This window comes from Protopterus annectens, chromosome 10.part0, assembly GCF_019279795.1.
Source record: "Protopterus annectens isolate FY-2018-M chromosome 10.part0, PAN1.0, whole genome shotgun sequence".
In the NCBI taxonomy this organism is placed as follows: domain Eukaryota; kingdom Metazoa; phylum Chordata; order Ceratodontiformes; family Protopteridae; genus Protopterus; species Protopterus annectens.
Window position 1 is genome coordinate 1,622,212,565 of NC_056744.1, and position 25,066 is coordinate 1,622,237,630.

The 25,066-nt window shown below is 45.1% G+C and overlaps 1 protein-coding gene across 2 annotated transcripts in view; it reads left to right on the forward strand.

Annotated features, from left to right (window-relative positions):
* HIRIP3 (HIRA interacting protein 3) overlaps positions 1–25,066 on the forward strand; it is a 193,836-nt gene that overhangs the window by 42,965 nt on the left and 125,805 nt on the right. For both annotated transcript variants that reach the window (XM_044086304.1, XM_044086305.1), the window contains exon 3: positions 1,005–1,176. In XM_044086304.1, the coding sequence (XP_043942239.1) occupies positions 1,005–1,176 (172 nt within the window). The remainder of the gene's footprint in view (positions 1–1,004; positions 1,177–25,066) is intronic.

Below are 25,066 nucleotides of genomic sequence, written 5' to 3' on the forward strand. Positions count from 1 at the left end.
TTTGTAGCATCTTGTAGCTTTTTTTTGTGGGGGGGGGGGTTCTATTATATGAGCAAACGCTAGAAATGGTGAACGCTCATTTGTTTAACTCTAATCCACAAAAACTACAGAATATCGAAGGGAAAGAATCTACTACATTTTTTTTTCCCAGGGAAAAAATTTGCTGGGCCATTCTCCGGACTTTGCTGTTTTCACAGTTTGGTGATCTCTGAGTTGGTATATTTAAAGTGGGGGTGTGACTTTGTTGCCTATACCTTTTTTTTTTTTTTTGGAACAGCAGTTTTTTCCCTGGGGGAAAATTTTGCTGATCCGTTCCTTTAAAGTTTTGTGCATTTGGGTTCTATAATAGATTGTTCGCTATTTCTAGCGTCCGATCATATAATATGAACCAGCTTTTTTGTTTAGCTTAATTCTGCTGCTTGCTGTCTGTTTTCTAATGAAAAATGACTTTTTCAGTTTCTGCAGGCTTTGTCTCGAGTTTAAAGAGCTTTGGGCTCTCTGAGGTGCAGATTTTTTGTGATTTAAGCAGTGTGGAGACTAAAGGAAGTACTTGTTTATAAGTGGAGAAAAGTGTTTGTAAAAGATGTGGCTGTAATGCTGTGGTCATGGTCAGTTAAAGGTTCCCAATTTGTTGGATGCAGTTCCTAATCTCTTAAAGTCTGAGTTTTGGAGATGACCATTTAGCGATGCAAATATATGCTTTCTAACTTGTTATGGTTAACTTTTTTTTTTTTTTATTCTTTGGTTTTTGGATTTGCGTCCATGTTTATTTCTTTACCTATTTGTAGGTAAAGGTATTTACAGCGAGTGGTCATTGCTAACTTTTTTTTGGAAGAAAAATGATTTTTTTTGCAGCCACCTGTTGGTACTGGACTTTGATGCCATGCAACCCCTACATGGGTTTTTGTGTTCTCATAATCTACTTTTGTGTTCTTGTATCTACAGTCTTCTCCCACCCATTGTATGGTGATTATAACTGCACTCTTCTTCACTTTGTCACATAGGTATCTGACTCCAGTGATGATGAGCCGTTAATCAAAAAAATTGAGTCGCTAGCTGGCAAAAAGAAAGTTAGTGACTTGAAAAAGCGCAGCCGAAGCAACAGCAGCAGGGATTCTGATGAACGACAGGAAAGTCCTTCAAAGCAGAATAGCAAGAAGAAACGTGTGAAGTCTGGTTAGTTTTCTCTTGCTCTGTCCACCTTGCTAACATACTGGTTGAGACCTTTCACCTGCAGAGTTAGATAAAGCAAAACAATCATGATAATGGCCACAGAGTTGGCACAGATAGGAAGTGCTTGCCCTGTTAACTTAGAATTTCCAATATACTTTTAATTCCAGTTTTGGCAGTGTCTGTAAAGTTGAGTAGTACGCTTGCTGGTGGTTTTGCAGTGTTATTTTTTTTTCCCTAATTTGTTGCATAGTCTCTTTGCAGGAGAGAGTTGCTGTTATTTCAGTGCATGCTGTATGTGGTGTTTTTAGGTTGCAGTAGGTGACCTGTGTGCATTATGAGCCATGTACTTCATAAATATATCTGCTGAAAAGTGTCAAATTTTGCGAACGTGTAGTGACTGTGTGTGACGAGACTTGACCCTTCTAGTACTTTTCTTCATTGAACAGTTGCAAATATAAATCTGTGCTTTATTCCTATTGCTCCTTTGCAAGGATTTTGTCTGTAAGGAAGAGAGGTCACACTTCACTTAGTTTGAAATAAACTAGGCTAACTGCTGGTAGCAGTTGCACATGGTAACCTAGAAATTCTGTTTCAGTACAATATTTATTTAAAAATTTACTGGGAGTGGTGATCTTGACTGTTGTATTGTACTCTAGTAAATGGAGTTGCAGAGTTAAAATAGTAATATTGATCTTCTATAGAAAATGCCTTAAATGTTTGCCTAGTGTCAAAGGGGTTTTGTTGCAATTTGGAAGCCATGAAAGATTGTCATGTTGATATTTATTGATTTTTTTTTTTTGCCTTTGAAAAACCAAGAAGTACATACGAGATGAAATATTGCCAATTCTCAGACTTCATGTGCACAGTTTCCTTAGGAGCATGTTGGTGTTGAACCAAATTATCATCTGTCAAATGTACTATAACTGCACTCTTAAAAATGTGTTTTATTTAAATTAGGAGAGAGACAATGCTGCAGAATTTGACCACTTGGTTGGAATTAGAATGAATATTACTGGCTATTCATGCTAAATGAATCCAATAAACCTTAACAAAAAGCCACTCTGCAACCAAAACTGTACAAAGGAACTTTAATAAATGCAAAAGGACACTGCACATAAAAATAAGTGCTTTCTTTCGATTTAATATCAAACTTCAGATTCAATTCAAATGCATCGTGTGACTCCTTTTTATATAAATCGGGAAATGCATGTAAAACCAATAAATACAAAATAACCAATACACTTAAAGTAACCAAATGTGTAAAACTTTAGACAGATTTAGTCCTAGCAGCCCACAACTTGTATGTCTAATGCAACTAAAACACAGAGCTGTAAATAGCCAGCACAATGTAAAACTCACAATAAAAACATCAAAAATGCAAATGTGCTAATTATAAGAAATTATTTGTCAAAAGATTTCAACTTACTGTAAAACTCTTAATAGAAATTATATCATAAGAGGGGCAGTCGCATGCAGATAAATCTGCCACCACACCTCCGTTGTTCCAATAAAACTTTCCACAAGCCCCCTCTCAGACTCTTCAGTGCTTGTAAAACTGCAAACTAACTTGTGACCAGGGAACTGGATAATGTGTGTATGTAATATATTAGCTGCTTTCCTTTTTTTTTATTATTTCATATATGCTCCTAAATCCGTTGGCTTAATTTACGTTCAGTTTTTACATTACTCACAGCTAGCAATATAAACAATTCCCTGAGTGTAACTGCTAAAACGGGCTGAAATGAAATACATTTCCTGCTTGCACCTCTGATATGCAATTCACACATTGACATTTATGACATGCTCCACATTTAAACATCTTGCCTTCAGTTTTATTGCGCGATCACTCAAATGTTAAATCGGGGCCTCTTCGATATGCAAAGGCTATTCCTTTGTATACTGGTGTAGAGTATGGGGTGAAATGCTGTTTAGATTGTGCATAGATATAGGCCTGCTGGAATAAGGCTATCCGTGATGAGAGCAGAGCTGTTTTGAGATTAAATATATTTATCTAAAAGCATCATTGAAGTCCACTCAAATACGTTTTGTCCTCATTCTACACTGTTTTCTGAAACATTGTGTTAGTTTTATATTTTCTGCCAGTGTTTTGAAAGGATTGCACATATATTCACCCAGTGTAATTAGAATGCAAGTCTTTTTGTTGCCCACTCTTTGATAACACTGTGTTTATAAACTCCCTGCATGATGATGATCATACTCTTCAGTGCTGCAGTCCTCAGTATTGAGAGATCCTGCCCGCAGGTAACCTGATGCACTGCCTGGCTTCAGTGCTGTATACCTTACCCCAAGGCTTTGGCAACCTCCCTCCCACTGTCGCACAAGGATGTATCTGGTATAAGAGGGGCATTGGACCAACGTTGTCTTAAGATCTTTCTTGACATGCAGTTTGGGACATGGCCACAACATTTGGTCTCAGGTGAATTGCTTTTACAGGAAAAATAAGTACCCAATAGGTGGATTATATTGCCTTTTTTAGTGTTATTCCACAGACTAATGTACTGACGCAGAGTCTCCACAAGGACTTTCACTCATGATGGTGTTAGCTAAGGCTGCTGCAGCAGTGATGAATAGAACTGTTGTATCGTGCCAGAGGTAAAAACGGCTGACCAGCTTCCAAAACTTCAGGGCCCCTTCCATGTGCCCGATGTGTCTGGAAGCTCAAGCTGAGGTTTTTTTTTGACACTGAGCACCAAGCCCTTCAGAGATTAACTGCCTCTGAAGATTGTGCTCTGATTATACTCCTCTGAGACTTTCCAGGATTGACAATTTGCTTGTGCTGTTCCTTTTCTGGGCAGATAAATTCCTTGTGGGGGAAGACCTTCCATTTATTTGTGTGGCTGGCAATGTGTTGAAAGGGCTTTTACTGGGCTTGTCTATGAAATAAAAAGACACTTAAGACTTCTAGTTTTCAGTATTTGCTGCTTTTTACCCAAGAAAGAGGCACAACTTTTGGCTTTACTATTAATCTCTCGAATCACATTTGGTGGTCCTTCCATCTACAAAAAACAAAAGTTATGTAGACGTGTCGTCACAGCAGGCTAGCAGTTGGCCTCCGCTGTGGGTGGCGACTCTGTTGCGTCCATTAGTGGTACTTCAGCCCATTCATATTTTACCCAATCCCTCTGTTTACCTTTGGGTTAGTCATGTCCTCTGTGACTGTTGGGGGTCCCCTCACTGAGTAAGCGAGAGCCACCCTTGTCTGCTAAGAACTTGGCTTCCTTCCCTTCAGCATGGCTGAGGGGTACCCTGTCATTCAACCCAGGCTCCCGGTCAGTTCTTAATCTAATAATTCATTTTGTTTTATTCTGTTCAGTCCAGTTTTGAACATCATCCTTCCTTATAGTTGGCTGATTTAACCTGAACTACCATAAACTTAAACGTATGTTCTATAGATGTATCCAGAACAGGTTTGGATAATGCATTTTTATCTGATTTGATCCGAATATTCTATAAATGTTCTCTTATTCTATCCTTGAGTCGCCCATCAGTCTTGCCCACATAAAAAGCTGGGCAAGACTTACGCAAGATAAACAACATGTGGGGTATCACAACTAGCCTTAGGATAGAATTTGAAACCTACCCGATATATAGCAGCTTAATTATTTTTATCTTGTGAATATTAGATGCATCAGTTTAAGTGATTTTAGTATTATTGTATAGGTTAGTTATTTTACAGGTTATGTTCTTTTAAGATGTTGCTTGTCAAATGATCAGGAGGAAGTGATGTCATGTATTTGTGTATATATACTGGTGTTTAAATGATTGCTTTTTGGCCTGAAGAAGCCCTTTGGGTGAAAGCGCTTGCCATGTTCTTGCATCATTAAAAGGATTTGCTTTTTACTTGGTCTTTGGATCAAATTTTTGGTGAAGTGCAAACTGCCTGCTTATACGAACTGCTTTTCTGCATCATATTGCATTTTTTGTATGGTGCATTTGTGTATCTAGTACAGCTGGTAGCGAATGCTACAATAGACTGTTCAAATATCTTATTTATGAGGAGCATATTGCTCTGTCATCATTCTCTCCTGTGCATTATTTCAATTTACATTTTTTTTTAACTGGAGATTTGACTGCCGAGCAGCTACTTTTTTTTTTCTGTGATTATAGTTTGTTAATCCCTCTACTGCTGAACATTTTAATTCCAGTCCCCCTCTCTTTCTGATAAGGCTGGGAAGATTATTGATTAAATGGGGGGATGTGTATGCTTCTGACTCTGAGGTAATCTTCAGCCTCCACTTATGGGCCTGCTACCTTGGATTCTGTGGGTCTGAAGATCCCTCAACTTTCTCTACTGGCAGCATCGGCGCCAACATCCGCTCGGGCATCCTGGGGCCAGTTGCCTTCTGCACCAAAATCAAATAGCATGATCTCTCCCCATCTCTCTATGAGCATTCTTGGGTCCCTTCCTGGTCAAAGGGGCACCTTCAGGCAGGGTAGTGTCTCCCTTTATCTTTTGTACCCCTCTTCAGTTGCCACAGTCCTTCTGGTCTCCACCCCGCCGATTCAGAGCTTCCCCTGGCTCAGATCCGACATGCAAGAGTCCTCTTCCCATAGACACTCAAAGCCATCCTCTGGATTCATCTGTCCTGTCTGTGATATGGAGCAGCTGATGAGGTTCTTTTGGCAGGAACCGATGCAATTTGGGCTAATCTCCTCTAGTTCCAACAACAAGGCCCTCTTCTCCATCATTCTGGCCTCCTCCCTCAGCCCCTTCAGATCTGAAGTCTTCAGCTCCAGTCGAGTTTCCACCCCCACCCCCCCACCCTGAAACAGATCTGACAGCGGCTCCATCCTGTTCCTTGGTAACTTTGACCCCAACTTGTTCAGGGCCATTGATACCGGAGTCTGAGTCTAAGCTGGAGTGTCTGGGTGGGGGTCAACTGTTCTTGCTTCAGGATAGTCACTCCACTCTGCGCTTCAGCTTTAGACAGCATGGCTGTGATCTCTGGTTTGAGTCTAGATGCTGTTTCCTTGGGTTCTGGGTTGTCTTACACTTCGGAGGCCCACCACCCTCAGCCTTTTAATGTTGTTGAGAGGATGTTCTCTTCCAGGAGAAGGGACCGCTGTTTCCAGCTGTCACCACCTCCCAGTTTTCATTTGTTTTTCTGGCCAGTCATCAGCCTGTTCCAGGACCACTTGCATCAACCAACCTCTAGCTTGTCCCCTTTGAGGGGCTTGCCCAACTCTTAATCTCTTCTCCAGCTTCATCATAGTGGGATATTTCAGGGAAGAGAGAGGAAGCACTTTTCCCCAGAGGAGTCCTAATGGAGGATACGAACCTTGATGGAGATGATTCCCCCAAGTCCCCACATGATGATGCCTCCTTGGTGATTTGTTGAAGCTGCATTGCCAGCACGGGGGCTGAACCACCAAAGCTGCTCCTCTCGGAGTCAGTTTTTCTGAAGGCCTTTGGTGTAGGTCCATCCATGACTTTGGTGGCTTCCCCTCCCCCTCCAGGCACCCTTATAGAACTGGGTATCCCAGAGGGTGTGGAAGAAACTTTACATACTACAGTCTATTCGTAGGAAGCCAGACAAGTTTTTACCTGTAACCACAAAAGACTGGCTTCACTGAAGCAAGGGCCAAGATGTGGATGTCATTGTGGTAGTGGTGGCCACCAAAAAGTTCTGAAGAGCGATCCTCAGTTCACCACCTCCACCCCCCACTAACTACTTAATAGCACTTGATGCTTCATCTGGCCTCTGAAGTATCAGGCACCCTCAAGACACAACAGTCTCTAGAAACGCAGAAGAACCTGGGGACTCTTGCCCACCTTAAATCACATTGAAACCTTGATTTGAAGTCCTCTAATTCTGCTGATGGAGCATTCGTAGGTTGGTACTAGGCTGTTAGCCGTAGGGCCTATACAAGCCTAGCCATAACAATTCCCTGGCTATTTCTTCCCACACTACTTGTCTAGCAGGGCGACTGATGTGATCCCCGGAGTGAATTTCCTTTCTCCCATCCAATTTTGTCACGCTTCATTTTGAAGCGGGCCAAAAAGGCACTCTGCTTGGCATGTATGGGCAATCTAGGGAGTCTATGGGTCAAGAACCTATCCCTCCAGCATGTTTTGTTTATTGTGATGACAAGGTTTAGATCCCTGGAGCATGTGGCTCTGAGGGATTGGGAGTTTAAGTGTAGCATGTCCAACAGCTCTGGGTTTGACATGGCCTTGTATGTTGAGCAGAGATTGCCTCTGAGTAAACTATATGCAACAAGAGTATAGCTGGAGTTTCAGCGTAGGGCATCTGCTTTAGGCCTGTGATTGTTTTAGTGAGGTATTTCTGCGGCCTTTCCAGTTGCAGATGTTTTGAGAGGTACATACCCAACGGAGCGTTTTATTCTATAATGGGTCTAATGAGGGATGAGTACAGTGGGACAATGACCTAGTTTTTTCTGGATGAAAAGCCCTTAGTGATGAGGTGCGCCACACAAGATTTCATGACTGTTGTGGGGATGTGGTTATCTAAGGTGAGACTACTGTCCACCTGTGTCCCTTCGGTGTTGTGTACTGCCACCTATATGGTAATTCACGGGTACGTTTTTTTCCCAAAGGGGGCAACTATACATTTCTTGGCATTTAGCTTGACCCATGGCTCTGGCACCAAGCATCTGTTTCTGTATGAGTTTGAGTGGCAGGTTCCGGGATTGCAGTGAGGCGCTATGTCTAGTGAGGTTGGGTAACTTTGTGGACTGCTAAGTGTCCATCAATACTCCTCTTGACAGGTCCTCTTATTTGGACCCAAAGATGAAGACAGATTGACGAGGAGTGAGCAAGAGGGGAAGACTTTGTCCACAGTCGGTGTTTTTTCTACCCCCAGCTTATCAGTCTCTAGGAATCGGAAAAGGGTGTAAGCGACTGTTCTTCAGGAAGTCACATTTTCTCTTCCCAGGATGCTTTTCCTGAAGGTTTCTCTGGGGGGGGGGGAGGCATAATGGATGCTGCCTGTGGGACAGATGGTCCACAGTCGGGTCATCTGTGGGGCTTTTTGCAGCAGACCCTTTCAGTGACCCTACAGGATTTGACCAACTGCTCATCTCTGGAGGCAGTCTGGGGTCTTCTAGCACTCCACCTCAAAGCTTGGTAGAAAATAGTCAGATGCCTGTGTGTAGAATCATTCCTTCAAACTGTCGCCCAAAATGTCTCGCAGTGTTCCACCTCATCAGACTTTATGCAGAGGCAGAGATCTGAAAGCTGCTCACAAATGGTCATTCAGGAGGTCCCACAGACCAGATAGGATCCGGGGTCTATTCTAGATTTTTCAGTACCAAAGAGGACCTTGGGCCAATCTTGTATTTTAAACTGACTAAACCAGTTCCTCAAAAAGACCAAGTTCCAGATGGGCATGGTGCAGTTCATATTGCCTCTTCTGAGGAAGGATTATTGGATGTACGCAATACATTTCAAGGATGCCTACCATCACACCAAGATTGGAGTTTCCAGAGGTTCCTTCGCTTCCGGTTGGGAACCAGCCACTTCAGTTCAGGGTCCTGCCATTTGGTCTCAGTACAGCCCCCTGCATGTTTTGCCAACTGCATGGCAATGGTCATAGCCTGGCTCTCTCTGCAGGGATTTCAGGCATTTCTGTACCTGGATGATTGGATTCTCACCTTCCCCACAAAGGCATTGATATCAACCAGGGATTCCTTGTTCCAGCTATGCAGTAACTTGGCCATCAGTCAGTTATCCCAAATTCAGCCTTACGTCTGTACAAGCCCTTGAGATCATGGGGTGTCATCTGCACACAATCCATCAGATTGCCAGGTGCCTACACTCTATAGAGTTTTCAGTCTTTGAGCTCAGGCTGTGTCAGTGCTTGCAATTCACTAACCTCCAGCTCATGCACTTCTATGGCTTCTGGGTCATGTGGCAGCATCCATAGGACTAATCACTGTAGCCAGATATCACGTGAGGGTCCTGCAATGGACTATGACAATAGTGGTCCCTCTTAACACAGCCATTGGATTTCCCAATATGACTGAGCGTATCAGGAGCAGATTCCTTGGTGGTTACAGTCTCCATTAGGAATACAAGGGAAACTGTAATTCCTTCCCCTTCAGCCATGGTCACTATAGCTGCCTCCCTCATGGGGTGGTGGGACATTTTGAAGGGAGGAAAATTCAAGGGTCCTAGTCTTCCTCAGAGGCACGCATTCACATCAACATTCTGGAAATGAAAGCATTCTAAGCTTTTCAGGATGGCCTCCCCAGGGATGAGATTGTGGTACAGATGGACAAATATCTGACATCACAACTAACAGGAGGACCATGTTCTTATCCTCTTGTCAGGAGGCCATGAGAGTGGCGGTGGGCGATCTCCTCTCAGCAGTTTCTGGTGGCAGCTCATATCCCGGGAGGTCCAACATTCTGGCCAACCACCTCAAGAGTATTTTTATTTCTTAATGAGTTCCTAAATCTGACGGTAGCAGGCTGGATTTTTTTTTTTTTTTTTTTTTTTTTTTTTTGCTGGGGCAGTCTGTGTTGTGACCTGTTCGCATCCCTGTCCAAAACAGTGTGACAGTTATGCCATTGTTCCCCCACCAGGACAGGCACCGTGGGAAGCTCTGATGTTTGCCTGGTCCCCAGGTCTCTGTTATGCTTATCCCCCAGTTTGCCATTTTGGCATCACCAAGTGTGGCTTCCCTTCGGCCTCTTGTGAAGCACCCCTTTTGGTGGATCCCATTCTGGCTTTCCTTTCTCATGCAGCCAGTCTAGATACCTCCAGTCCTCAGTCCCTAAAGTTGACCACATGTTTCCTCCACTTGCTTTGATGGCCAGGAACTCTAGGCTTTCACAGGCAGTTCATATATTGGTCTCCTACACTTTTGAGAGAATTTTGAGAGAATTCTGAAGTGTGTACCAGTAAATGGAAAAGATTTGTTTTGTGGGTGGAGAGTCTGGTAATCCCCCTTTTTTTTCCAAACTTTTCCAGCAAAGGTAAATATCTTTTGCATTGTTTGGATGTGCATAGGCAGTTAAGGTTTTAGCTTGGCAGTACCAAGCCTTTCAAGAAATCTAGCTAGTTGTCTCCTTTTCAAAATCCAGGCTGGGTTGTCCTATGTCTAAAGCAACTTTATCAAAGTGGCTGTCAAATTGTGTATTTGCATATTCTTCGAAAGGCAAGACTCTGTTCAACATAAGCCTAAAGGTCATTCAGCTAGGACTGTAGCTACTTCTACAGCCTTTTTAGAGTACTTGTGGATATTTGTGCAGCTGCTACTTGGGTGGGCCACAATACTTTTTTTGTAATCAAATTATAATTTGGGTGTTCAGTCCAGGTCCAGGACTTCCATTTGGTTCTACTGTTGCAGAATGTCCTTTCTTGGTTCCTCCTGAGGAATTGTCATGGCCAGGGGCTCAGTCCCACAGGTTGAATCGGATGCAGCAGACATCGGATAGAAAAGTTGTGTACTCGCCATAGCGATTGATCTAGGTTGTCTGTCTCCATCTGGTTCAACCTCCCCACCCTCCTGTCCCCAACCTTATTGCTGAGCAAGTCTTCCCCTCTGTGATGGCCAGACAGTGGGGGGAATCTTCATTCAACTTTTCCAGAGTTTCATATTTTCCCTGGATGTTTTCCTTGCATTTGTGGAGATGTCTAATCATATTTTGACTCGTGGGCTAAACTCGGTCTGTGGAATTGATGGAAGAGTGAGAAGTTGTGGGTAAGGGAGGCGTAGCTTAAATGGGCTTAAAGGCTTTTTAACTGGTTGGTGTTGGATTTTGAAGTCCCACATGTTGAACCAAATGTAGATGGGCAACACAGATCCATCATTATGGTAAGTATGACTATATTTTTTTTTCTTGAGGAAAACTCTGCTTTAAATGATTTAATTTTAAAATCTATTTTAAGTCACTAGTCATTGTACACGGTGTGTGTGAATCTGATGCTACTTCCATAGCTAGGCCAACTGATACTGTCTTAAGACGCTTTGGATGGCTGTATTCTTAGAATGTCACAGATGAAAAAAATGTTAAAAATGAGATTTTAAATTCTCCTTTGGATAGATTTTTTGGCCCGTCTGCTGCAATGGTGATCAAAAAGTGTGATGAAAGGGGTCCTTTTTCCAAGTTTTCCAAGTGTTTTCTAAATCCTCATCTGGTAAGGAACAAAATAAACAATCTCAACAAAATACAGGTAAACAGAGGTTTAAAAATAAATGGCAGTTGGAATCCATGAAGAATTCTGGCACATCTCATAATTGAGGATAGTCTGGTAAGTCAGAATGCCTGTTAAGACCGTTCACCTTGGCAGCCCCCCTTTTTTCCATAAAGGCTTTATCTCCACTTTTCTCTTTAGAACTCATTCCAGAGATCATTCAAAAACATTACAGGTGGCAGTGCGAGGAAATTCCTCCTTTCTGGGGGGGGGGGGGGGGGGGGGGGCAATTCCTCATCTCTGGACCAGACTGTTTCCACTTGACCATGTGCTGTCCCAGTGAATGACGGAACCAGTTCCTCCTTCCCAGGTGGGAAAGGGGTTTTATTCAAGGGTGTTTGTTTTCAGTGCCAAAGAAAGAAAATGCTTGGAGATCACTTACCTGTTGCCTCTTCCTCATTTAGGTTTCCTTGTAACTTTTTAGATTTTGTGATGCTAATCACATTCCTGTTCATCCCAACTTCAGGCTTTTCTGAAGGCTGTGTATGTCTGGATCACATCTGTTCTCTGCCTTAACCCGTTGGGACTATCCACTGTGCCAAGAGTGTTACCGTAGTGTGTAGCTCCAGTTGTAGCTCATTGCAGACTACAGGGTATGCACATTTCCCATATTTAGTCAACTTTCTTACCTTTGCAAAGTTGTTTGTATTTTTTTTTGTTTGTTTTTTTTTTTTTTTTTTTTTTTTTTCTTTCTTCAGTGTGTCTGGAATCTTCCTCTCTTGGGTGAGAGATCTACACAAGCTGGGATTGCAAGAGAACATTCAAAAGTCTTTCTTGACTCCTAACAGGATTGTGTTTTCTCTGTCTGCTAACACCGCAGTTCAAAGATCCCGTCTTCCACAGGAAAATAGATCTCTCTCCAGGTGTATTTTTAGGGTTTTCAATCAAAGGTCGCTGCGAGGGAATACCTTAGGATTTTTGGTCTCATGCCATCCACACGAGGAATACAATGGTATCTGAAGTCCCTTTGATCCCAATAGCAATACCCCTTGTCTCTCTCGACCCCAGTGATGGAGTTTGTCAGAGAAATCACTTGGTGGAGACAGCAGATATCCCTATATCCAGGTCTCCTTTTCTGTCTCCCTGTTTGGAAGCAGTCACCACAGATGCCTTTGACATTGCTTGAGTAGCAGTTTCAGGAGGGTTAAAAGTGCAAGGTGCATATGGGATACCAAGGGCAAGATTCTAGCACATAAATGTGAAGGATGCTTGCTATGATCAAGGCACTTAACTCTCTGAATTGTTTGGTCCCCTGGACCTCTTCAAGTTGTTTCAGATAATACCACAGTCATGTGGTACATGAACAAGCAAGGGGAACCAGGTCTTACCCCCCTCTGCAAAATAGCCATGTTTGTACTGTGAAGTTGTATCCCAAACTATCTCACTCTGTAGGCATCCTACATTCTGTCAGAGCTAAACTGTGTGACAAGCTGAGCAGGACGAGGGCAGACCCTCACAAATGGAAACTAGAGTAAGGGCTTTCAAGACTTAATCCATCTGGGCTTCCTGAAGTAGACCCGTTTGTTCAGACAAGACAATCAAGTGGTGAAATTCTGCCCCAGGACTAAAGGCAAGAAGGCTTGGAAGACTGATGCGGTTTCTTTTCCTTGTTTCTGTATTCCACCCTTTCTGCTAATATCCAGGGTACTTCTGAAGACTCTGAAGGAATCCCCCAAGATCACTGTGGTGATTCCCTGCTGGCGAAGGCAACCATTGTTCTGTCTTTTAGAAATGACCAGCGACTTACCACAAGCTTCCTCACTGACCAGATTTTACTTGCACAAGGACAGGGCTGTTTGATGTACTCCAGCACCAGTCAACATCATTTGACTGCCTGGATGACAGGGTCTTAATTTGATGTGCAGCAGGTACTAATGGAGGCAAAAAAGCCTGTTACTAGGAAATCCTATATTGGCAAGTAGAAACGTTTCCCTGGTGTGTGCCAGTAACATAACCAGCACCCATTTAGGGCTAGTTGTTCTCTGGCTTTACAGTATTTGTGAGTTACTAGCCTAATTGCCTTCAATTCTGTGTGCACCGTCTGCTGTAGAGGTCATCAAAAAAATATGGCAAAAGGAGTAAGCTGATGCAGGTTATCACTCGTATATTTCAGTGCTCATTCTCAGTTTTCCAAAGGATTTTCTGCTCCTTTCTACTATATTGGCAAGATTCTAAATGAAGTTAAAGGTCCTGCTGCTAAATGCTAAGAGTCTTGACATGAAACTGCACTCATTGCAAGCATTCCTTGCCCTGGAAGATGCTGACATTTTGTGCAGTCACTGAAACCTGGTTCAAAGCTGTGGAGAGTACCCCAGCCTTACCAGGATGTTCGTGTTTCAATGTTGCAGTCATTACACTTGGGTTATCCTGCTGGCAGGCTACCTGCAGTCTGCCTGAATTCCAAAGTCCTGGTCTGGCATAGTTTGCTGTCGCTTCTTCCCCGACGGGGGGGTATACAAGATGCAGCCGACGCCATTTTCTTCAGTCTTTCTTGCCACGCGGTGCCCGAAGCAAAAGCAATTCACAAGTGCCGGTTGGCAGACTCCTGAGATTTTCGAAATCGAATTTCAGATCCGAAGTTTTCACTAAAGCTAAGTACCCCTTTGGGGAACCCCCCCCCCCCCCTTGCTCCAGACCGATGTCAGAAAAAATTAACAATTGTATTTCTTGTGGGGAAGCAAATACCTCAAGGATTTTCATTCTTACAGTATTCCTTGCCTAGGCCCTGACCACGACGTTGCTAGTTGTCGGTTTTGTGCTAGATTTAACCAACGCACTATTAAGCGTCGGTACGACTTTTGCCTTTCATTACTTTGACCGAAGGTTTAATTATATAATGCCGTCGAACAGCCGATGACCGGAGTTCATATAAAAAGCACAAGGAAAAAGAAAAGGACAAACATCCGTGGTCCAAAACCGACTAAGCCTCTGCTAGGCCAGTCGCCGGTTCTCTGAGGTGCTTTCGCAGCCCCTGACACCCACTGCCTCAGAGCCACAGGCTGCTTCCAACGGATACTCAAGGTACTGGACCTTTGGGAACTATTCCCTTAGATGGGTCTGGAGCTGCTGAGCAAGCATTGGCTTCTGAGGGTGTCTTCAGACCTACACAGTTGTATATCAAGCCAACTTCAGCTTCCAAGGCAAAGACTGAAACGGCTTTAAAGACAAACCAGTACAGCATTCTCCTGGACAGACTTCCATGCCTAAGAAACGGATGCTCAAAATGGCCGAAGACCTAATTACTTTGATCAGGGGTTCCCATCCCCCTCCTGATAAGAGGTCTAGGCAAGACGCTGAATAAAGATCCTTCTGATCAGGTTTCCATTTCATCTGACTCCCCTTCAGAACAGGGATACACTCTCCCTCCCTATGAGGATTCTGATGCTGAAGAATCTATCCCTTTAGCCTCTCCTCCTGAAGACTATTCTTTTGGGGAAACCCTACTTACTATGAGGGAGCATTTTCACTGGGAGAGCTAAGATTACTCAGAATCTAAGAAAAGGCTCAGATTTTCTCTTACTGCATCAACACAGACCTCTTGCTATTCCACCTGTCCTAGACATTGTAGATGTATTTTCAGAGTCCGACCTGTCTGTTCCCCAGCACCCGTTAAGCCAGACGGGTACTACAGGGTTCCAGATTCACATACATTTCTATATAAAAACCCTGCTGCTGACCCAGAACTATATCTCGGGGTCCCAAAGGGGTCAAGGCTTCCACTGCAAAAAAACCTGTTCCCTCTGACAGGGATTCTAGAGCACTGGACAGATTGGGGGGGGGGGGGGCAACGTTTACACCTCTGCTACCTTGGCTGTAAGGGCTTTAAATTGTCAGTTTCATGTGCTTAAATATCAGCAATAGTTAATGTCACTGCTAAAACAGAAAATGTTGACAAATTCTGAAGGTTCTGAAAACAAGGAGATGCGGGATTTATTTAATGCAGAACAAGTGGGAAAGCATACTTTGCAATGTGGTTTTGATTCACTAGAGGCCTCTTGCAGGGCTGCTGTTAAAGGCTCTGTCATTCGTAGGCATGCTTGGTTAAAGGAACAGAATCTGCCTGATCATGTTAAAGCAGAATTATTGGATGCTCCATTACAGCATGATAGTTCGTTTGTTTGGTGTTAAGGCAGAAGAGGTGTTAAAGAAAATGGAGGATAAAGCGAAATCTATGCAGACAGTAAAGGATTTTTTTACAGGTTCAGCCACCCAGATTTGGCAGGAACTGGCCTTTTAAGAACTGGTCCTTTCCAGTGTCAGACAGGCCACAAAGAGGCAGATGCCCTAGAGGCAGATCACGGCCCCAAGGCTCATACAGGCCTAAACAATGGGGCACTTCTACCTCCAAAAGTGGAGATGATGAATCACAGCCATATAGGAAACAGTTCCAATGACTTTCCATTGCCAATGCCGAGCACTTACCTTTTGGCAGCACCCTTAAGGGGAAAGCTAGCACTTTTTTTCACAATTGGCACATGATCACCCAGGACAAATGGGTCTTGAAAATAGTTTCTCAAGGCTACAGGTTCCACTTTCACACCCTTCCAAAGACGAAAGGTATGCCAGACCTGCCACACAATCAATGGGCAGAGGCACAAAAGCAAATCTCATCTCTCATGGACATGAGGGCTATTCAGCGAGTACCACAGCAAGAGCAGGGACAAGGATTTTACTCTAGACTTTTCCTGGTACCCAGAAAGGACAAGGCCTGGAGACCAATACTGGACCTGTCTATTCTAAACACTTTTCTAGACGTTCCAAAATTCAAAATGTTGACACTGCAGCAGCTTCTGCCCATGCTGGGCAAGAGGGCTTTGCTTGTAACTTTGGACCTCAAGGAGGCATACCTGCATGTCCCAATTGGACAATCTTGCAGAAGATACCTCAGATTCATAGCTGGCTATGCACTACCAATTCTCTGCACTGCCCTTTGGCTTATCTACTGCACCCAGGGTCTTCACAAAATGCCTGGCACCAGTAATTGCATTTCGCAGACAGAGGAATTCAAATAAGCCCTACTTGGACAACTACCTTATTCAGGCAGAGAGCAAGGACATTCTACTAAAGCATTTGGCGTTTGTAAAAAGATTACTAATTTCCCTAGGGTACACAGTAAACGAAAAGAAATCGAAACTAGTACCCTCTCAAGAGATAATATTCCTGGGTGCAAGCTTAAATACAACTGCCCAGATGGCTTATCTCACGCCAGACAAAGGCAACTGACTTCTTACTTCGAAAAGATGGCAACAAAGACCCAGTTACCTGCAAGAAAAATTCTGCAGGCTTTGGGCTTCATGGCATCCTACATTCTGCTAATTCCATATGCAAGACTGCATATGAGGAAGCTACAATGGTACCCAAAAGTGTTTGGACTCAATATTGCCACAGACTGGAAACAATTACCCTCATTCCCTGCCTGCAACAGGAGTTTTGATGGTGGGCACTGACCTGTCACCACAAGAAGGGACTGCCATTTACTCTACCCACAGCCAGGCAGACACTAACAGATGCATTGCATTATGCCTGGGGGGGGGCCCACATGCAGGCCATGTGCCCTGAATACATTTTCCTGTCAAGCCAAATGCATCTTCATCTCAATCAAAAAGAGATGCTAGCTGTACAGAATGCCCTGACAGCCTTCAAGGACTTTCTCCATCCAGGTCAACTGTTGATAAGACTGACAATACTACAGTCATGTGGTACATAAGCAAAGGGGCACGCATTCTTACCCCCTCTGCAGACGAGCCATGACTCTTTGGAACACAGCATTGACTTTATCAAGTGCACTTGCAAGCACAATTCCTGCCAGGAAAGACAAATACTCTGGCAGACAAACTAAGCAGAAGCCTCATGGACCCTCACAAGTGGAAACTAGAGCCCTTTATAACTGCCAACTACAGAGATTCTGCACAAGGACTTGTCACAAACGGGCATGGAAGGTGGATGCTCTATCATTCAGCTGGAAAACCCTTACAGTATATGCCTTTCCCCCTCTGCCTCTCCTCTCCGAGGTACTCCTAAAGGTCAGACAAGAGGAGCCAAAAATGATACTGATTGCCCCAGACTGGCCACACCAGCATTGGTATCCAATCCTAAAGAGCTTGTCTCGAGGCCCAGCCTGGACTTTACCTCAAATTCCTCATCTACTGACCCAACAAAACAATCTGATCCTGCACAGCCAATTCAGAACCTTAAATCTGGCTGCATGGCGGATAATATAACCACTCGGAACACACCTCTCTCTAAAGCAGTTATGGATGTTATTTTGGAGGCCAGGAGGCCCAGCACCAGAAAATCTTATGCAGAAAAATGGAAGAGATTCTGTGCTTGGAACCAGGCACAAGGAATTGACACACTTGTTCCAAATGTTCCTTAGATTTTACAATACCTAACTGAGATGCTGGACAAAGGCCTATCTTTTTCTCATCAATCAAGATCCATGCCTCTGCCATTTCAGCTCATTACAATACAGAACCGCCTATTTTTTCACATCCACTGCTAAGGCAGTATCTCAGAGGGGCAAAAAACCTAAGACCTCCAAGGAGAGCACCGGTACCTACATGGGACCTCAGTTTTGTCTTGGAAAAACTCACACTGCCTCCTTTTGAGCCCGCCAATACAGCAGAGATAAAATTCTATGGAAAACAGCTCTGCTCCTAGCAATAACTTCAGCAAGTTACAGGCATTAATGGCTGTGGAACCTTTTATTATTTTCCATCCGGACAGGGTTTCTCTAAAGACTAACCCAACATTTATGCCCAAGGTAGTGTCCAGTGTGGCTCTTAAAAACCATTCATTTGCCTACTTTTTATCCAAACCCACAGAATAAAGGAGAGACTTCTGCATTCTTTGGACATTACAAGACCTGCATTCTTTGGACATACACAAGACCACTACACTTCTACTTGGCCAAAACTCGAGCTTTCAGAAACACCGAGCAACTTTTAGTGGCATATGCTGCAGGATCACAAGGAAAGGCCATCTCAAAGCAGACTATTTCAAAATGGATAGGCCACTGCATTTGTTTCTGCTATTCACAACATGGCAAATCAGTGCCAAAGGGCATTGGGCAACATTCGACCAGAGCAGCAGCCACTTCAGCGGCCTTCCTCTGAGTACCAATCAAGGATATTTTGGAGGCTGCAACTTGGACTTCAGTGCACACATTTACAAAGCACTACCACTTGCCTCTAAATCCAGAGCAGGCTTTGCCACTGCAGTTCTGCGCCTCATAGCCACTCCTAATTCTGTTTAGACCCAGCCACCCAACCTCAGCTTTGGGATTCAACCCAAGTGTAATGTCTGCAACAGTGAAACAGTGAACATAGTACAGTTGTGTACCTACCATAAATGTAGATGTTAGTGTATTCGCTGTTGCAGTCAGGTTACCCACCCACCATCCCCCTTTCTTTGCTGGGACTCATCTGTACTTCTCTATTCTATACAACCTATGTGGTGTATTTGCTTGTAGATGAAGGGTAATGTCTGTTAGTGCATGCTTTTTTATAAGCAATGTTTTTAGCCTACCCTTTTGGGGGCACCTGACATCTGGTGCAAGAAACTGAAGAAAATGGCATCTGCTACATCTTGTATACCCCTGGCGCACTGACGTCCGGGGAAAAAGCGACAGCAACCGACGCCAGACCAGGGCTTTGGAATTCAGGCAGACTGTGGGTAACCTGCCAGCAGGATAACCCAAGTGTAATGACTGCAACAGTGAATACGCTAACATCTACATTTATGGTAGGTACACAACTGTACTTGACTCGCCCTACCATACTTTTAGACCCCAAATGGAGGATTACAAAGCCGAAGGAGGTGGAGTTTCAATAGTCAAGAGTTGCATCTCCAGGCTGGTCATACAGTATGACTGACAGGAGACACTCCAGGTGCAGTTAACTGACAAAACTCGTATTAAATCATGGCTAGCTGCAGACCTCCAGCCATGACTTAGGATACCCACTCCATCTATCTGGACTCTACTTGAATCCATAAAGATTCGACCCTCTACTCTGATCCTGGGCAACTTTTAACTACCCAACCATAAGAGTGGAAGACTACTTCTAGCCCAAACACGAACGTACAGATTCCTCAACTTGTATCAGCTGGTTGGCACCCCCATGAAAGGTGAAAATATCCTGGACCTGGTCCTAACAAACATGAGTAGCCACTGTAGCACCCCTACAATGTCATTCTCCAAGATCCAATCATAAAGTGATCACTTTCGAAGTCACCATCTCCGCAAAAAAAAAAAAAAAACTTTTCCAAAGCTGACTCCAACCTCCTGAGAGCAGATATAAGCAGCTTCACAGCCACCATCCCTTCAGCTGGAACTAGGACTAATGCCCAGCCTACACCAAAAAAAATATGAGCACCTGCATGGACTTGGCACCACCTGACTGGACCAAATCATCTTCCTCAAGGAAGAGTAAACTTGTCTGGCGGACAGCAGCAATGAACACTATATAATAAAATGTAAAATAATTCCTTGTCCAGGACCAAGGAGCAGGTGCCAAGTTGGAAGCAACCTCTCCTTTGAACAAGCAAATAAGATCACTTGTGAAATCCTGCAAGACTAGAGTCCACATTGGCCACATCCACCAAGGATGGTCACAAGGCTTTCTTCACATACATCCACAATCTCGAAGGTAACACCCAAATCTGCTCTGACCTGGTGGTCAAGAACACCGCATATAGAAATACTGTAGATATAGCCAACCTGTTGGCAGACAGGCTCAGTGAAAACTTCACCTGACCCCTCCCCTCATCACCAGGAGCTTTCTTTAATGCCCTCAAAGGCAAAAAAAATACAGCCTCCATGGAACCAGACAACATCCCTGGCTGCATCCTGCATGAGCTCTCAGCACCTTTAGGCACTCTGTCCAGCCAAAGCCTGAGCACCGGCTTCGTCCCAGCCAAATGGAATGCAGTCACTGTCATCCCTTGACACAAGGTGCCCAGGCAATTATAGGCCCATCAGCCTAACTAGTCTGATCTGCAAGGTCATGGAATGCATCATCATGGACCTTGTAAACAAGGACCTTAGCAACCTCCAAATAAATGCTAAACTCCACACAATTTGGCTTTGTCAAAAGAAGGTCATGCCTGTTAAACTTGGTTGACTTCGAAACATTGGTTGACTTCTTTGAAACAGTCACCAAGGATCAGTCTTGGGGCCTCTACTGTTTGGGATGTACTTTTCTGAGGTGGAAGCCAAAACCAATGGCCTGTGGTGGCTGACTGCAAGCTTGGTGTGGTCTTAAATTTCCCTAGTGATGTGAACATCCTCCAAGAGGGCCTTACCCAAGCTAATGACTGGTGCCAGAAGCATGGCCTCAGACTTGAGTGCCAAGGTATGCATCATTATCCCCTTTGGGGAAAATGGGGTCCCCACTAATTATCACGTTAAGTGTACTAAGCATGCAGTTAGTTGAGGGACTTGGGCACCCAGATTGATAGTAACCTGACTTTGACTACTACCGTTGCCTCCGTTGTACAGAAGGCTTTCTACATGGCCCACCATAAGGGTATTTCATCCAGGAATAAGGTCATAACATCCCTGTACTCTTCCTTTCAGACCCATTGAGTGCAGTGCCCCCTTTGTCATGTACCTTGCCAAGCGCATGCAGCAGCTGGAGAGACCACAGAGGTTCCTGACCAGGAAGATCTAGGGTCGCAAACACCTATCCTGTACAGATGGGGTAAAAGCCCTGATGTTCTTCCATGTTTCACTTTTGCAGTTATCACACTAGGGTTATCCTGCCAGGGGTAGCCCTTGGTCAGCCTGAATACCAGAGGCTTGGTATTTCTGCTTTGGTTGCTGTTGCTCCAGGACTGACGTCAGGTCGTCAGTGGTGTAAAATCAGGCAGCCAATGCCATTACATCAGTCGTCTTCGCACGAGTGCCGGTTGGCAGCTACCGGAGTTTAGTTTCAGAACTGAATTTGAAGTCGTCTAAAGCCAAGTACCCTGTTGGGGATCCTTTTTTTCTTGCTCTAACCAATGTCAGAAAAAGTTGTTTCGCTTGTGGAAAGCATATACCACACAGACTTCCATTCTTACTGCGTCACTTGTTTAGGCCCAGACCACGACTTACCTCGCTGTCGCTTTTGTGCTTTGTTCAATGCCAGAACTGTATGTCGGGCCCTTATTGTAGCTAAATATGTTTGCTCTTGATCCCCGTATTCCGATAAAGCTTTGGTAAGCCATCCAACTACCGATCTTACGAAAACTTCTGGATAAAGACCGACCGCACAGGTCCAGAACTGCCGACTAACTTCCGTTTTAAGCTAGTAGTCAGTTCTCCGGTCCTCAGTGAGGCCCTTTCTCAGCCCCTGATGCCTGCTTCTGTGGATTCGGAGGCCACTACAGCGACCCGTTCGGAGTCCAGTGTGCCACGAAACTCTGACTTGAGGATCCTGCGGGTGTCTACCTTGGATGGGTCTGGAGCTGCTGAGCAGGCACCAGCTTCTGAGGAAGTTCTTCACACTACCGATACTGTACTCAAACCAACTTCTTCACGTCTTCAGTTCTTTCTAAGGCCCAGGGTACGAGCTACACCTAAAAAAAGACCCAAGCGCATGCACCTGCTTCCATGCCTCAATCTCGATCTCAAATGCTTAAAATGGCAGAAGACCTTGGGGGAAGTCAGCCTACCCCTTCCAAAAGAAAGATTTGTCCCCAGCAGTTTTATAACTCTAAGGTTTCTGAATATGAAGATATGCGACCCCTATCTGCTTATGAGGGTACACTCGCATCTACATTTATGGTAAGCGTACACAACTGTACTTTTCTCAGTCTTGCTTCCAAAACAACCCTCTGATCACAAGAGTAGGTGGTATTTTGTTCTCACCCATTGTGAACTGTATTTGCTATCATAGTTTAGTCCCTGAGGGTAGCCTCTTTCTAGGAACCTATTTATTTATCTTGTCCATTTCTGTTTCCAATTTAATATTGGAACTCATTCTTGTGCCTCTTAGTTCTTTTAAAAAAAACATCCTTCTTTGATAAAAAGGGTTGTGCCTCTTATTAGTTCTTTTAAAAAAAACATTCTTTTTTGATAAAAAGGGTGACAGCTGTTTATTTTCTTTATGTAATGTATTCATTCAGTTAATTTATTTAACATTTGATCTGAAGTAGTTACTTCATTTGCTCTGCAACTTGTGGTTATCGGATCCGAGCCTGCAGCTTTCCAAGCTACAAGATCGAGCTCCTAGCACCTCCCCCTACCCATAATCCCCTGCTACCTGCTGTATTACCTCAGATCATTTTTTGCTGCGGCTGAAGTAGCTATCTTTTGAAGAGCTCCTGGCTTTGGTGAGATCGTTTACTTGTTAAAATCCTTTTTTTCTCTAAAAAGTGTTTTTGTGAAGTTGTAGTGTACGTGTGTGTGTGGTGCCCCCGAGTTTATTTTTGGTGGTTTAGTTAATTTTTCTCGTTAGTTCCTCTTACACCCCTCCCCCCCCCTTAGTGTTTGGGTGTGAGTGAGCTTAAAATGGCTGAAGGGCCCAAAGCCGTTTTTTCGAAGTGTACTGAGTGTGGCCATAAGCTTTCACCGGCTGATGGCCACACTCAGTGCGTTTTATGCCTGGGGGTGGCCCATTTATCTATGGCCTGCCAAATTTGTGCGGCCTTTAACCCCCGGGCGCTTAAGGATGGGAAGAATAAACTGATCTGGCAGGAAAGCTGCCCCAGGAATCGGCGGCTTCTTCCTCTCCCGCTCAGGCTGCTTCGGCAACCCCGGTGCCTTCTGCACCCCTTGCTCAGCCCGGGACTCAACCTCCCTCTTTGGGTTCGAACACGGGTGACGCTGGTGCCTCTTCCTCCAGAGAGAAGAGGCACAAGGATAAGGAAGGCCACAAATCCCATAAAAGGCGGGCCCAGACTCAACCCTCAGCCCCGCCATCTAAACTGACTGTCTCCCTCGAGGGTCTCCGGATCCTGCCCCTCTGCTCCGTTCGCCCAGCTTTTCGCCGGAGGAGGAGGACCGGTCTCCCTCTGTCGTTGAGGTGGCCCTCCCGGCCCTCCTTGACTTTTTCTAGATCGACCAGAAGCCTCACCAAAGTGGACATGGATCGGATGATGCGTCTATTTATACAGACCCAAATGCAGATGGGGGTGCTCTTGCCTACCCCCTCTGGGAGGGAGCGCGTCCCCCATTTTTGCTCCAATCACTCCTCTGACTCGTTTTTGGGTCTGAGTCATAGGATCCGGGCCCTTTCGGAGCCGGGGATTTGTCTGCGCCGATAGTGCTTATCCCTTCGCCGACTATACCCTCGAGCATGTGTGATCAGAGTTCTCGGGGCCGAGGGCTGAGCATCGGATCCGGGAGAGTTGGTGTGTCTTTGGCGCCGCTGGGTTTGGAGCGCACCTCTCTCTCGGCCCCAACTGCATTAGCTCCGACCCCGATCCCTACCTCAGAGCCGAGGAGGATGCTTTCGGAGCCTGGTGAGAGTTCAGCTTTTGAGGTAGTGGAGAGGGTACTGTCGAAGTCCTCCAGGTCCCCAGTCCGGGCTTCGGATCCTCCTGTACCCCCCCCCTTCATGTGGGTCTATTCGCCGTCATCCGACCGTCGGGTCAGCCTGCTCAAGCCCTCCAGCTAGTTCCCTTGGAGGAACAAGAACCTGTGGACGAGCCCTCTTCGGAAAGCCCCACCGAGGAGGTCCCTCGTAAACGTAGGTGTAAAAGGAGGCACCTGGACTCCCCTGATTCCTTTTAACCACCAACACGGATTTAGATGAAAGGAAAGGTTTCCAAGGTGTCCCCCCCCCCCCCCGAGGATGTCTCCTTCGGAGACATCATGGAAATGTTGCGTATTAGAGGGGGGTGGTCTGCCCAAAATCCTTGTGGATGAATCAGTGTTCCTGGAGGCATTTGAGGCAGGCCCATCTACCTCCTGGGTGTCGCCTCCGGCTGACTCCCTGGTAGACTTAATTACTACCAGGGTGTGGAAGGAGCTCGACACAGTGTAGCCAATTCCTGGGCATCCTGAAAGTCCTTAGCCCCCCTACAGATAGGCATTCTTGGGCCAAGGGATCTCCCGTTGATGCCATGTTGGTGGCGGCTGCCACCGAGAACTCGCACAGGAGACTTCTTTCGGTCCACCCGCCAGATAAGTAATCTCGAGCACTGGACCGCATTGGGAAGCGGATGTTTGCTTCAGCGACCTTCTCTATAAGGACGCTTGATTATATGGCACATACCATCAGGCTACAGCTAGACTAGATTAAGGAATACGCTGCAGCCCCACTGGAGTCCATGTCGGTCGGAGACTGTTTTTTCGACACTGGTGGCCACTCTAAAATCCATTTCTAACACGTCCATGCGGCTTCTCTCCCATGCAACGGAGGGAGCAGCTAGGGCCAGCAGAGCCGGAGTCATCTTGCGACGTCCTGCTTGGCTCCATCTTTGTGATTTTTGTGGATCCCTTCAAGGCATCCTTCGCCAACGTGCCCTTTGACGGATCTTCGTTGTTCGGTAAGACCATTCGCGATATGCTGGTCCAAAGCAAAAAGGACGGGAATACGCTGTCTGCCGTCTTGAGTCTGCTTCTCTAATCCCCAATGATCCTTTTCTAAGAATCTGAGGGGACTAAAGAAGCTGTGGTTCCTCAAGTCTCGGCAATCCCATCCAGCTTCGGACCCTTCGTCCTCTAGAGGCAGAGGAGGACAAGGTGGACGCCAGCCCAGAGGCAGAGGGGGACCGCTTAAC